The following is a 14,970-nucleotide window of genomic DNA, read 5'->3' as shown; positions in this document are numbered from 1 at the left end:
ATGAGAAACCGCTGTGGGGAGGAGAGCTGGGACTATTTCCGCTGGAGCAGAGGTTAAGAGGAGAATTAAAATTAAGATGCCGTTTGGTTCAGTGAACAGTGAAAGACTGTTTCCTCTACTTGGAGGGGAGTCCGTGGCTTGAACATTAATTTAATCGTTGTCATGCGACTGTGAGGAGTGAAGTTAGGAGAAATTGTTGGAGCTTGGAATAATTGAGGCAGAAAGGGCAGAGTTGACAAAGATTGAAGATTCCAGGCTCTGGATAAGGAACAAAGCTTATGATTAATTTTCGATTCCTCTGGCAAAGAGCCAGCAGAGATGTGGTGGATGAAAAGACTCCTTCCTATTCTGATGCAGTGGCCTCCAGTCCCTGTTAATCTCAGTCAGAATGACATGAGGCGCTAACCTGATTTTGGGGGGGGGGGTTACCAGATCAGGGTTTACCAGTGATGTCTGCCATGGGGGAATAGTCTGTTGCACTCAAGGTCAGGTGTCACACAGGAAGATGCTGTTTGATTGAAGTACCAAACTGCTGAGAGCTTGGACAGTTTTCTCCTTGATTTGTGCCAGGGTACGAGAAAACAAGAGTGCAACGTTAGGGCTGTAGTTGAATGAAACAAATGACTTGTATGAAGTGCAATAATCTTCTTGTCACTTATTATCTCCTGCTTTCCACCTATTATGGACCTGCTCTTTTGTTCTTCCACACCACCCCCTCCCCACTTTCCTCTTCTCCTGGCTCTGTACTCTGTTACATCTCAAACTTTTCTAACAAAAGGCCATCAACTTGAAACTTCAGAACTGCTTCTTGTCTCTTCACAAAAGCAGCCTAACCTGCTCAGTATTTACAGCATTTCCTGTTTCTATTTACAATAAAATCTGGCCTTGCAGAATTGGTGGCTCTTCAATAACTTGTTTTTTTTTTCATTTGAAGGACTTTTAGCAATGAAGGAAAAGACGGCAGGAACAAGCCGACAGGAACACCACTTCCAATCAGCTATGAGAATGAGCCCGACCACCTGGCAGGAAACACATCGTCCAATCGAAATGAGAAACACAAACCGCTTGAAGGCTACAGGCGCAGAAGCACTTCCAGCAATGTCCAGCTGCCCAGCATTGGCCCGCACACCCATCGCAGCACAACCGAGAACGCAGCACCAGCAAAAGCAGCTTCACAACAATATGGCATGTCCAACCCAAGTGTTCAAGAAAGTTTCAGCAGCAAATCTACAGCAGGAGGACAGGAGTCATTTGTAAACTACCTCCCAGAAGGAATTGGTGCCGAAGCAACATTGAAGAAGAAGGCAACCCCGCCAGAGAGGCCTCCAGCTCCGAAACTGAAATGGGTCAATTCACTTAATGACGACTCAGCAAAATGGAACCCATTTCCCAACATGACTGACTTAAACCTCAAACAACCTGAAAGGGAACAGAACCATATTATAGCAAGCAGCTGGGAATCTGAGATGCCACCTGCACGGCCTCCTTCGCCTCAGAGTAGCGTGCACTTCCCCTCTTCGCCCTTGCGTCTGGAATCATCATCATCTTGTCTAGAGGAGGACGAAGTGTTCATCCAAGACCTGGATCAGCAGCTGGCCATCAGCAGTGGTTACCAGCCACCTCCATTTGCACCTCCACCTCCACCGGATCCCAGACCCATTTCAAGGATCAGAGACCTGGATTTCCCACCACCGCCACCTCCAATTAGTTTTAAGGATGAGCGAGCAGAGGAATTATTTATCAGGAATCCTGAGGAAGGTTTGGCCAGGTAACCAACTACACGTTGAACTCCAATAGCTAGTCACAATTCTCAATGATAGACATCATGCAGATCAATACTTTTCTAAAAAAAAAGATCGACATCTGAAGTGTTTTTATAAAACTCTGGGTGGGATTTTCTGTCAGGTGTCAGGGTCCAGACGTTAGATCCATTTGGGCATCCTGAGCTTGCCCTGTGTCAGCACACCCTCCAGTCCAATCTTCTAGAATCGGGCTTCCTCACTTCACAAATCTACACTCAGTGTCGTTAAGTGGGTTCCCGAGATTGGAAGTCCAGTGAAAGGGAACCCAGGGATGTCAGCCTGGCAAAAATGGACACTGCTGTAGCAGGCGGGCAAGGGCAAGGGCACCTCAATATGGAAGGAAGCCCATCCTCAGGACTATCCAGGGGTAGGGTTGAGGCGGCCCCATCATTGGAATATGGAGACTCCAATTCCCTTAGGCCTTGATTTAGCTGGCAGCTTCCGCACCCAGTGTCGGTCTGCTCCATTTGTGATAAAATACCAGTGCTGGTGCAAAACGGTCCCTACGTGAGGTCTTGTTGGACTAATTGGCTGCACACCTGCATGGAGCAGGTAGCCGCCCCTGGAGAAGAAAATGTGTTGAGGAGGCACCCAATGTGCCTCCCCCCACCTCCACTGTGCCCGGCCCCCCCTCCACTGCCCTTCCACCTGACTCCAACCCCATTCCCACAGGGCTGGGAAAATCAGGTTTATGAAATGAAATGAAATGAAAATCGCTTATTGTCACAAGTAGGCTTCAATGAAGTTACTGTGTCAAGCCCCTAGTCGCCACATTTCAAGAATCCTCTTAACACACATTTCTATTTATTATTGAATTATTTTGGTCAGTTGGTTGGTCGATTGAAAAGAGTGTAAAATGGTCACAGTGCGATAATTGATGGGTTGTGGGTATGGTGTCTCCTTCCAGTGAGATTTTGGGAGTGTGGGGCGGAAGGATTCAAGGCTGGTGGAGCGGTAAGGCCATGAAAAGTTAAACATTTAAAAGAAATAAATTTAAAGTACCCAATTCTTTATTTCCAATTAAGGGGCAATTTAGCATGGAGAATCCAACTAGCCTGCACATCTTTGGCTTGTGAGGGTGAGGCCCATGCAGAGACGGGGAGAATGTGAAAATTCCACACGGACAGTGACCCGGAACCTGGATCGAACCCTGGTCCTCAGCGTTGTGAGGCAGCAGTGCTAATCACTGAGCACTGTGCCACCCCCAAAAGATTTGAACATAAGATGAGAATTTTGTCTTTTGAGGACAGGAGCAAATGTTGGTCAGTGAGAACAGGGATCACGGAAAAGTGGAACTTGGCTAGGAATAGAAAGAAAAAGAAAGAGCTTGCATTTATATAGTACCTTTCATGACCTGGGAGTGTCCAAAAAAGCTGTAGAACCAATGAAATACTCATTGTGTGATTGAGCAGACAGGCCTTGGTTTAATATCTCATCCAAAAGACGGCACTTCCAACACTGCAGCACCCCCTCAGTACTGAGCTGGAATGTCAGCCTATATTTATACTCGGGTCCCTGGAGGGGAAACCCATATCCTTTTGAGCGGTGAGAGCATGACCACTGATCCAAGATGGTATGGTATAAGACACAGGTATAGACAGAGTGCATTTTGCCGAAAGTAAAGGATTGGAAGCTGACCAGAACCTTAAAATAGTTGGGTCTGGAGTTGGTGCAGGTGATGTTATAGACCTGAAAGTGGCCAATCTTTGTGATGGAAAATATATGTGCCGGGATTCTCCGAAGTCCCGGCCAAGTGATGACGCCGGCATAAACACCAGAGTGGTGCACGCCGGCATCAACGGGCCTCCTGGCCCAGCAATTCAGGGGGCCAGCACGGAGCCGGAGTGCTGCGTGCTGCTCTGGCCCCAAAAGGTGGCCCTGTACTGCTGGCATTAAACTCCATTTGCCACCTGTCAGCCCAGCTCTGCAGCTTATCTATATCCCTCTGTAACTTGTAACATCCTTCTGCACTGTCCACAACTCCACCGACTTTAGTGTCATCTGCAAATTTACTCACCCATCCTTCTACGCCCTCCTCCAGGTCATTTATAAAAATGACAAACAGCAGCGGCCCCAAAACAGATACTTGTGGTACACCACTAGTAACTGGACTCCAGTCTGAGCATTTCCCATCAACCACCACTGTAGTAATCCACGGGAGTTCTGTCACCACACCAATATTTATTTACAATAACGATATTACAGGAGCAGCTACAAACAGTGCTGCTAGCAGTCCAGTCAACTTAAGACTGGCTCACAAAGCCTACACAGGTGATTATATGGGTCCCCTCAATGAGCTATCATTGAGGGAGCTCATACTCCAATTGGCCAACCAAATAAAGCCAATTGGAGTTCATTACACCCCTCCCCCCCCCCCAAGGTCCGAGGAATTCCTGCCAGCTGGCATTCCTCTGAGCTTCTTCCTGCTCCTCATGTCTGGGTCTGTCACCTCTGTGTCGTCCGCCGGGTCATTCTCCGAAGTGGGCGGCGTGTACCTTATAGGTGCCCGTCTTTTCCTTGACGACCTCCTTGGAAGTTGTTCTTCCTCCTCCTCGGGGAGAGGTGTCGCGGCGGCCTCGTCGAGTGTGTCCATCTCCGACTCTGATGACGGGGTCTGGAAAAATTGCTCGGGGCTGGGGTGTGGGTATCCTTTCTGTCTGGGCTATCCCAGCTTGAGGCGGTCCTGCTTCGCCTGCCTCCAGGTGTGGTTCCGCTGCCCTTATTTGGTCTAGGTGTTTCTTAGCCAATTGGAGTTCATTACAACTACCCTTTGTCTTCTTCCAGCTAGCCAATTTCTGATCCAAACTGCTAAATCACCCTGAATGCCATGCCTCCATATTTTCTGCAATAGCCTACAGTGGGGAACCTTATCAAACGCCTTACTGAAATCCATATACACCACATCAACTGCTTTGCCCTCATCCACATGTTTGTTCACCTTCTCAAAGAACTCAGTAAGGTTTGTGAGGCACGACCTACCCTTCACAAAACCATGTTGACTATCCCTAATCAAATTATTCCTTTCCAGATGATTATACATCCTATCTCTTATAAACCTTTCCAATACTTTGCCCACAACAGAAGTGAGGCTCACTGGTCTATAGTTACCGGGGTTGTCTCTACTCCCCTTCTTGAACAAGGGGACAACATTTGCTATCCTCCAGTCTTCTGGCACTATTCCTGAAGACAAAGATGACTTAAAGATCAAAGCCAAAGGCTCAGCAATCTCCTCCCTAGCTTCCCAGAGAATCCTAGGATAAATCCCATCCGGCCCAGGGGACTTATCTATTTTCACAGTTTCCAGAATCGCTAACACCTCCCCCTTATGAACCTCAAGCCCTTCTAGTCTAGTTGCCTGTATCTCAGTATTCTCCTTGACAACTTTGTTTTTTTCCTGTGTGAATACTGATGAAAAATATTCATTTAGCACCTCTCCTATCTCCTTGGACTCCACGCACAACTTCCCACTACTGTCCTTGACTGGCCCTACTCTTATCCTAGTCATTCTTTTATTCCTGACATATCTATAGATATGCGGGCGACATTCTCAGTCCCGGTGGACCCGTTTTCTGGCGAGGCGCTCAACTGCTGGCAGCGGGCTCCTCTGTCCAGCAACCGGCCAATGGGGCTTCCCATTGTGGCCACACCCATGCCGTCGGGAAATCCGCAGGCATGAGTCCACTGCTGGCGGAGAATCCCGCTGACGGAGAATCCCGCTGACGGAGATTCCCGCTGACGGAGAATCCCGCTGACGGAGATTCCCGCTGACGGAGAATCCCGCTGACGGAGATTCCCGCTGACGGAGATTCCCGCTGACGGAGAGTCCCGCTGGCGGAGAGTCCCGCTGGCGGAGAATCCCGCTGACGGAGAATCCCGCTGACGGAGAATCCCGCTGGCGGAGAATCCCGCTGACGGAGAATCCCGCTGACGGAGAATCCCGCTGACGGAGATTCCCGCTGGCGGAGATTCCCGCTGGCGGAGAATCCCACTGGCGGAGAGTCCCGCTGCCGGAGAATCCCACTGACGGAGAATCCCGCTGGCGGAGAATCCCGCTGGCGGAGAGTCCCGCTGTCGGAGAATCCCGCTGACGGAGAATCCCGCTGGCGGAGAGTCCCGCTGACGGAGAATCCCGCTGACGGAGAATCCCGCTGGTGGAGATTCCCGCTGGCGGAGAATCCCGCTGGCGGAGAATCCCGCTGGCGGAGAATCCCGCTGACGGAGATTCCCGCTGACGGAGAATCCCGCTGGCGGAGAATCCCGCTGGCGGAGAGTCCCGCTGACGGAGAATCCCGCTGGCGGAGAATCCCGCTGTCGGAGAATCCCGCTGACGGAGAATCCCACTGGCGGAGAGTCCCGCTGGCGGAGAATCCCGCTGGCGGAGAGTACCGCTGGTGGAGAATCTCGCTGGCAGAGAATCCCGCTGGCGGAGATTCACGCTGACGGAGAATCCCGCTGATGGAGAATCCTGCCCAGCGTCTTCAAAATTGCAGCACTCCCTCAGTACTGCACAGAGTGCTCTATTACATACAGAAGATGTTCCTATGTAAATGAAGAGGGAAGACTCCAGGATGGCTCCTAAGCTGAGAGTCCGGCGGGGCTGGGCAGGCAAGCCATTGCTTTAGACAGGCTGACTACAATCAATGGTTAAAAGTGGTGCCAAACTAGGGCAGCCTCAGTGAGGCATTGGAGGAGAATGGTGTGGTCAAGAGATGCGATAATACACCCTGATTACAGTCAGAAGGTCATCCATGACTGTGTTGAGGGCTGTCTTGTAATCTGAGAGAGGTAGAACCCTCACCATTGCGATTGAACAGGAAGCTGTGGCAGAGATATGTCTGGACCTGGGACATGGGAGCAGATTCAAGGAAGTGGAGAGAAGGGGCGTGGGGGGTGGGGCAGTCATTTGCAACAATTGAAGGGACTGAGAGTTTGTTTTTTTTGGGGGGGGGTGGGAGAGAGGAGATTCTAGTGATTTTGGAAGAGTGGGGTAACAGTATTTGAAGACAGTGTTAACTAGCGGGAGGGGGGGGACATAAACAAAATTGGTGTGTTCAGGAGTTTGGTGCAATGGAGGGAGGTGAGACATTTTTACACCTGGACTTCTGGATCACTAATTTATCACGACTGAAGCCAAGTAGCATTTGTGCCCAGTTATTCTGCATATATCAGACATTCGTACCTGATCATATTGACTATATGCTGCTGCTGGTTGTAGCTACTCCTAGCTGGAGATCTGCTATCATGGTATGGAACACTTGTATGCCTTGCACCACCCTCACATGTACACCATAATTCATCTGCAACCACTCTGATGTATGTCATACAGCGATGCCTAGATCAACCCCTCCTTCTGCTGCCCTGCACTTTTGCCCTCTAGAAGAGATCTCTGTAGCTTTTCAGTATCTAAAGTCAGACATTTAGACAGATTGTGGCTATCTCACTGTCATTCAGTGTCTAGACACTCGTCCATAAATGAAAGATACTTCAGGGAGATATTGTAAATCCATCCCCTCGTAAGAGACAAAATCTTCAGGAAAATAGGAGAACAAATTGGGAGTTGAGAAAGGGGAATGCACTATTGGGAGGTAACTGAATTTGAGTTCAGGATCTGAGTTTCAGATTTTCAACGTGTCTCTTTCTGCCCCTCACAAATAATTTCACTTCTTTCAGCCAAACGAGCTGAACTCCGCATTTAGGTCATACATCCTTTGATGGAACTGTATACATAGAATCCTGTTTGAAACCCAAATAAGGAAGTTTTCCCTCCGATAATTGGTCCTCCAAGTCTGTGCCACAGTCCGAAAGAAAGCTCACGTATTCTGAATGGAATGAATGACATTGCTGCAGCTCAACACGCACTCACATCTCCAAAGAGTGGAGCTTCAGCAACACCTAGTGGTCAATGGAGGAATTGTGGTCAGTTTTACAAGTTTGGTAAGAAATCTTACACCAGGTTAAAGTCCAACAGGTTTGTTTCAAATCACTAGCTTTCGGAGCACTGCTCCTTCCTCAGGTGAATGAAGAGGTATGTTCCAGAAACATATATATAGACAAAGTCAAAGATGCAAGACAATGCTTAGAATGTGAGCATTTGCAGGTAATTAAGTCTTTACAGACCCAGGGATAGGGGTAATCCCAGGTTAAAGAGGTGTGAATTGTCTCAAGCCAGGACAGTTGGTAGGATTTTGCAAGCCCAGGCCAGATGGTGGGGGATGAATGTAATGTGACATGAATCCAAGGTCCCAGTTGAGGCAAAACTTGGCTATATGTTTCTGCTCACCGATTCTGCGTTGTCGCGCGTCCTGAAGGCCGCCTTGGAGACGCTTACCCGGAGATCAGAGGCTGAATGCCCTTGATTGCTGAAGTGTTCCCCAACTGGAAGGGAACATTCCTGCCTGGTGATTGTCGCGCGATATCCGTTCATTCGTTGTCGCAGCGTCGGCATGGTCTCGCCAATGTACCACGCTTCGGGACATCCTTTCCTGCAGCGTATGAGGTAGACAATGTTGGCCGAGTCACATGGGTATGTACCGCGTACCTGGTAGGTGGTGTTCTCACATGTAATGGTGGTATCCATGTCGATGATCTGGCACGTGTTACAGGGATTGGCATGGCAGGGTTGTGTGGTGTTGTGGTCGCTGTTCTGAAGGCTGGGTAGTTTGCTGCAAACAATGGTTTATTTGAGGTTGCGCGGTTGTTTGAAGGCAAGTAGTGGGGGTGTGGGGATGACCGTGGCAAGATGTTCATCTTCATCGATGGCGTATTGAAGGCTGCGAAGAAGATTTTGTAGTTTCTCCGCTCCTGGGAAGTACTGGATGATGAAGGGTACTCTGTCGGTTGTGTCCTGTGTTTCTCTTCTGAGGAGGTCAGTGCGGTTTTTTGCTGTGGCGCGTTGGAACTGTCACTGAATGAGTCGAGCGCCGTATCCCGTTCGTACGAGAGCATCTTTCAGCGTCTGTCGATGTCTGTTTCGCTCCTCCTCGTCTGAACAGAGCCTGTGTATACAGAGGGCTTGTCCATAGGGGATGGATTCTTTAATGTGTTTAGGGTGAAAGCTGGAGAAGTGGAGCATGGTGAGGTTATCTGGGCTTGCGGTAAAGCGAAGTGCTGAGGTGACCGTCCTTGATGGAGATGAGTGTGCCCAAGAATGCAGCCGATTTTGGAGAGTAGTCCATGGTGTGCCTGATGGTGGGATGGAACTTATTGATGTCATCGTGTAGTCGTTTCAGTGATTACTTCGCCTTTGGTCCCAAAAACCTCACTTTTACGCATATTCAATTTGTACCCCAAGAACCGGCCAAATTCCCCTAAGAGCCGCATAATCTCCCTCTACCCCCCCAACAGGTCAGAAATATACATGAGTAGGTCGGCGGCATACAACGAGACCCTGTGCTCCACACACACACACCCACGCCGGACTAGCCACTTCCATTCCCTTGACGCTCTCAGCGCCATCGCCAATGGCTCTATAGCCAAGGCAAACAACACAGTGGGGAGAGGGGACAGTCCACGACCTGTTGCCTGAGGTGCCCTTGGCAGGCATCCTCTGGAGGGCCGAGTCCTGGGGGGGCCCCGGCCTACCTTAGGGTGACACTCATGTAGGAGCGTCACCCTGTTTTGCCCGCTGTGCATGTGCTGCGCCAGTCTCAGCAAGAGGAGAATTCAGATTGGCTGGGTACTCCCACGGTCTCCTGAATGGAAAGCCCTGTTCTGTGCACCAGAGGATCCTCCTCCCTTCAGGTGGGGCTTGTGGGCCCCTGGTTACCCCCATGGGTTGGAGGTGCAGCTGCAGTGAGCTACAGAAGCCTCAACGTCATCTGGCATTGCCAGTCCTGGAGGCCCGCCATTGACTGCACCATGCAGTTGAATCCCTCAGCCATGGGCCTCAGGGACCTAGCCATGCTTCAGAGTTCTCCCGCCATGGCTCTCACCGCCTGCCCCAGGCTTTCCAGTGCAAGTGCCACTCTTGCAGTGTTGACCTGTGTGCCATGCATTTCCTGCGACAGAGGGCTTTGTGACTCCTCCATTAGGCCTCGCTGCTGAGGGATGAACATGTCCAGAGGCGCAGCACCTGGCTATCGCACAGCTGAGTCCTGGGATCCAGCAGACCTCTGACTGTCCGATCCCAAGGACATTCCTGCCTCCACCTTATGTGCTTCAGGAGCTTTGTGGTGCTCATCAGAGAGTGACCCAGAGGCTTGCCCGCTAAGAATGTCCACTGTGGTGTGTGTCTCTGCGATGGTGGATAGTGCAGGCGATAGCCGTGACAATTCTTCGATGTCCTCCTCTAAGAGCCTTCCGATGTGGGACACTGCTGGTGGATGAGCCAAGCTGATTGGGTAATGTTCCTGCAAGGAAAGGGAACATGGTATTTGTACACGACCCGAGCAATGGTGTGGGATACACAGAACTCACGTGTGTTTGGTCATCTGGTTGAACATGTGGTCCACCTTACTCTCAGCACAGGTCAATTCCTGCTCCTCCCCTGTGAGCTCCAGGGCGCTCTCCTCAAAAGGAGTCAGGATCTTCAGCTCGGGCATTCCACCGCCCGTCTCCTCTCGCTCACAGTGGTTATGGGCAAGCTTATCCTGCGGGAACACAAATAGGGATGTGAGCTGGCTACCCGGCAGGTCAGATGTTCATGATAGCTGGCATATGTGGGCACTGTGCGTAAGTAGGGCGGGGGTGTGAAAAGGACTGCCGGTGGGGCGTGAGGGAGCTGATGGGAGGTCGGGCGCTGGGGCTCTGCGAGGTGGCAGCATGTGGGATGGAGGTGACATTCCTAGGGGTGACAGCAAGATGGGGTGGAGAGAGGAGACAGGGAGCACTTACTTGGCAGAACAGAGTTGGTGATTCATCTCCCTGTGGCACTGTACCACTGTCCTCTTGGTCGGGTTGCTGGCACTGCCCAACACTGCGACCGTCACCCAGGCTTGATTTGTTAACTTGCTAGAGAGCCACCTGTCAGCCAGTCTCTCCTCCATGGCATCCAGCAAACAGGTGAGGGGCCCCTCCATAAACCTTAGAGCTGGTTTGCTCGCTGCCATTCTCCTGGCTTGAATGAGATCAAATGCTGAGGAGCCGTTTCAATGCAAACTGCCCCCCCCCCCCCCCCCCCCCCCCCCCCACCCCCCACCGGATTGAGGTGCTCAAATGACTCCGGGACGGGCAAATCAGATGCTGCACACCTCAGGCATGGCCTTTTTCACGTGGGAAACGCACTGATCTTTGTGCCAAGATTGACACTGCCATTTTGGGGGGAAATTCCACCCCCATTTCCCACAACCCCATTTTTTTTTTTACATCTGCCACCAGTCATTTGAGAGCAGTTTTGGGGAAGGCCTGGGGGCAGGTTGCTCGGTGCCAGGCTCTACAATGGCACTGCTGGGATTAGATGAAGTGGAATGTGAGTAGGCTCGAGTGCACCATTAACACTGCTATAGGCTGATTAACCTGTTATGGGGTTGGTGCGCTCAGTTGGCTGGAGAGCTGGTTCGTGATGCGGAGCGACGCAAACAGTGCGAGCTCGATTCCTGTGCCGGCTGAGGTTATTCATGAAGGCCCCACCTCCTCAACCCTGCCCCTCAACCGAGGTGTGGCCGACCACCAGCAGCTTCGTCAAAGGGGAGAGCAGCCTATGGTCCTCTCGGACGGGGGCAACATTTACATTTACTTCTGTGCTGTAAATTCAGTTTAATTCTATGATGAGTGGCACTGGAAGGACCATTAAAAGCAGAAACGTTAATGTAAATATCATAAAAGCAAATCTTCTCCCGCCCCCTCAATTAATGAAACCTGCAAGATATGAGTATGTAGAGCATATCACCTTAAAGAAGTGAATGCACGGCAGTCAGCATCAGCCTAAAGCTTTAATACAATGCAGAATAAATTATTGAGAGAAGGAAGGCTGGCAAGAATAAGCCCATATTAAAAACTGTTACAAGTGCAATATTAAAATCTCTTCCATATATCGTGCCAGATGCTGTTCATTCTGACTATTAACTTTCATATAAAGCGTCTTATGCTGAATTTATAATAACATTGGGAATTTTTTTCTCTGAAGTATTTAATGAGTTATAGACATTATTGTAAATGGTAACTTGGTAATAGTTTATCCAGTGATTGAAAATAGTGCAGACACTTTATAAACGATCCAAACCTAACGGAGTCAAGCCCAGTACAGTGCATGTTATTTCCATTTTTCTCTCTGAAGTGTTTAATGAGTTCTAGACATATAGACTAACTAGCATTATAAATACAAACCATTGGGCAGCACGGTGGCCTAGCGGTTAGCACAACCGCCTCACGGCGCTGAGGTCCCAGGTTCGATCCCGGCTCTGGGTCACTGTCCGTGTGGAGTTTGCACATTCTCCCCGTGTCTGCGTGGGTTTCGCCCCCACAACCCAAAAATGTGCAGAGTAGGTGGATTGGCCATGCTAATCCTTAATCGGAAAAAATAATTGGGTAATTTAAATTTATTAAAAAAATAATTTAAAAAAAAATAAATACAAACCATCAAATCTTCAGATGAAGATTTGTGCTACGACACTCTTTGCAACTAGTGTATTGAATGTCGTGTAGAAAACTTTATACTCAACTGAAGTTCGGTACGGGGTAATTTACAAGTAAATTTACAAGACACAAGAAGAATGTTTCTTCCTTTCAATGACGAGTAACGTTCGGGGACACAATGTTTTTGGGTCAAATTAACTTGCTTTAAGCTGGGTGTCAGTAAACTCTCTGGTCTCTATCATTACCTACTACTTCTGACCAGGTTTGAATACCCAATCATGTATGGCTGGGATGTAACTGCATTGATTACAGCTGCAGCCACTGGCTTTATTTTGTAGTTTGTTAATAAAATCAGCTTTGAAACAAAAATCACTGTACCCAGTATTGGTGGTGCAGGAGATGCATTTTCACAGCAGGGATGGCTCACGCAGCAGTATTGCCCAAGATTTCAGCAAATAAAATCCTAAACTAATAAATAATAGGGCCTCACAGTGCCAGCGACCCAGGTTTCATTCCAACCTTGGGTAAATGTCTATGTGGAGTTTACACATTCTCCCTGTGTTTGTGTGGATTTCCTCCAGGTGCTCCGGTTTCCTCCCAGAGTCCAAAGATATGCAGATTAGGTGGATTGGTCATGCTAAATTGCTCTTAGTGTCGAAAGGTTAGGTAGGGTTGCAGGGATAGGGGGAGTGACCTTAGGGAGGGTGCTCTTTCAGAGGGTTGGTGCAGACCCGATGGGCTGAATGACCTCCTTCTGTACTGTAGGGATTCTATGGAACCCCTAAATAGGGAGGAAAATAATCCCTAATCATCACTGCCTCCCTGCTGGCTAATTACTTGGTAACATGGTATAATAAAAGCAAAATACTGCGGTTGCTGGAAATCTGAACTAAAAACAAAAAAATGCTGGATAAACTCAGCAGATCTGGCAGCATCTATGGAGGGAGAAACAGAGTTAACGTTTTGAGTCAGAATGCCTCTTCTCCAACCTTATCCAGCATTTTCTGTTTTTGTTACATGGTAACATGGTGCTTGACACTGTGTCCTCCGATGTCACAGAGCGCAGATTTGTAAACTGGAGGCAGCTAAAAGAAAAGAAGGCAGAAATAATTTAAATAAAAACGCGTGGTATTACAGTACTCGCAATCAGTCCGTCAGACACTGATCTTGACAAGAAGGAATTCAGAATTGAGTACTGTTACAAAATCTTGCACTAAGGAACTTCTTCAGCATTCAATCATCTTGAATTGCCTACTTAACAACAATTGCCATACTCTGAAGTAGATAATTATATGTCAAGTGGTTTGAAATATTTCTGAGATGTGATGATATATGAATGTTGTATTTAAATGATTTTCCATTTTATTTATAAATGTATTGTTAATAGTTTGGGGGCCATCATTCAGTTACACTACGAAATCGAATGGAATAATTTTTAGTGGAACAGCTATGAAAAATCAGGCCTCGGGGGGGAAAAAAGGACAAACAAAAGCTAGAGTGACCTCTAAAACGAGAAACATGAAATATAGTAAATAGGATTTTCTTTTCACCAAAGTAAACTTTACCAGCTGTTGTAATAATCAAGTTTTGAAGTGGGTTGCTCTATTGTTTAATGCCACTTTTCTGCATCTTGAAGGTTTCCAGCCAACGATGCTGTGAAGGATAATGTGCCTGCGATGATCAGTATGGAGAGAAATGGCCAGACAAGCCTACCTTGCACCTGCAGCACGTCTGCAGTGAACTGTCGGCTGGAAGGTGCGACAGCCCCAGAACAAACTCACGCTACCCAAACTGCACAGCTCAGAAAACAGAGCTGGGACGCAGCATGTGTTAAAACCCAAAGCCAAGAAAACTTAGCCGACAAACATTCCTCTGTGCCGCTGGAAGTAAACAAGAAGTCTCCTGAGGACCTCAAGTCGGAAGAACTTGCGAAGGAGATCGTTGGCAAAGATAAGTCTCTGGCCGAGATATTAGATCCAGATTCAAACATGAAGACGACCATGGATCTAATGGAGGGTATTTTCCCTAGAAGCAGCACAGTGAGGCAGGAGGCACAACACAGAAGGCCGCGGTTACAAAAGGCGGGCAACAAACCTGCATCTCACGAAGATAAGTAAGTTCCATTAAATATTGTTAGCATTTGATTGTGTTGATGCTGTTTGTACAAAATATATATTGTACTTTTTTTCCGTCTCCGTGGGGTGAGCAAAGAATACTAGTGCAGACTCTGTCCACCTCAAAATCCAGGGAATGAGAAGAGAGTCTGTTGTCCGTTTATAATGAAAACTGTGTAAATGTCCTATTTCTCGCCGGTGCAACGTTTTTGAGGTTACTGACTTTTGGATAAGGGGAAAATGGATATTACGCTTTTCTTAGAGAAGTATACTTGTTTAAAAAATATACATATATACAATAGGCAGTATAATAGGTTTGACCATGGGAGAAAGATTGCCCCAAATACCTGATACAGTGTGTGCATGTATTTGTGCCTTTGTGGGTATTATACTATTACACAATTATTATCATTGACTATCCCTTACTAGCGAGAATGATTGTCTCCCATGAGTCCAAAGGTGGCTGATGAGGCATGAAAGATACACTGCTAGCTGCTATCGTCCTACATTCTAGAAGTGAATGATGGATTCACAAATAATCA

At 48.3% G+C, this 14,970-nt stretch overlaps 1 protein-coding gene across 6 annotated transcripts in view; it reads left to right on the top strand.

Moving 5' to 3' along the window:
• The window catches only part of shroom3 (shroom family member 3), a 547,942-nt gene that overhangs the window by 525,585 nt on the left and 7,387 nt on the right, over nucleotides 1-14,970 (top strand). For all 6 annotated transcript variants that reach the window (XM_038791699.1, XM_038791697.1, XM_038791701.1 and 3 more), the window contains 2 exons: nucleotides 935-1,768; nucleotides 13,951-14,427. In XM_038791699.1, coding sequence (XP_038647627.1) covers nucleotides 935-1,768; nucleotides 13,951-14,427 — 1,311 coding nt within the window. The remainder of the gene's footprint in view (nucleotides 1-934; nucleotides 1,769-13,950; nucleotides 14,428-14,970) is intronic.

The sequence above is a fragment of the Scyliorhinus canicula genome, chromosome 3 (genome assembly GCF_902713615.1).
Source record: "Scyliorhinus canicula chromosome 3, sScyCan1.1, whole genome shotgun sequence".
Lineage (NCBI taxonomy): Eukaryota > Metazoa > Chordata > Chondrichthyes > Carcharhiniformes > Scyliorhinidae > Scyliorhinus > Scyliorhinus canicula.
This window is presented reverse-complemented; position numbering and strand designations above follow the sequence as displayed.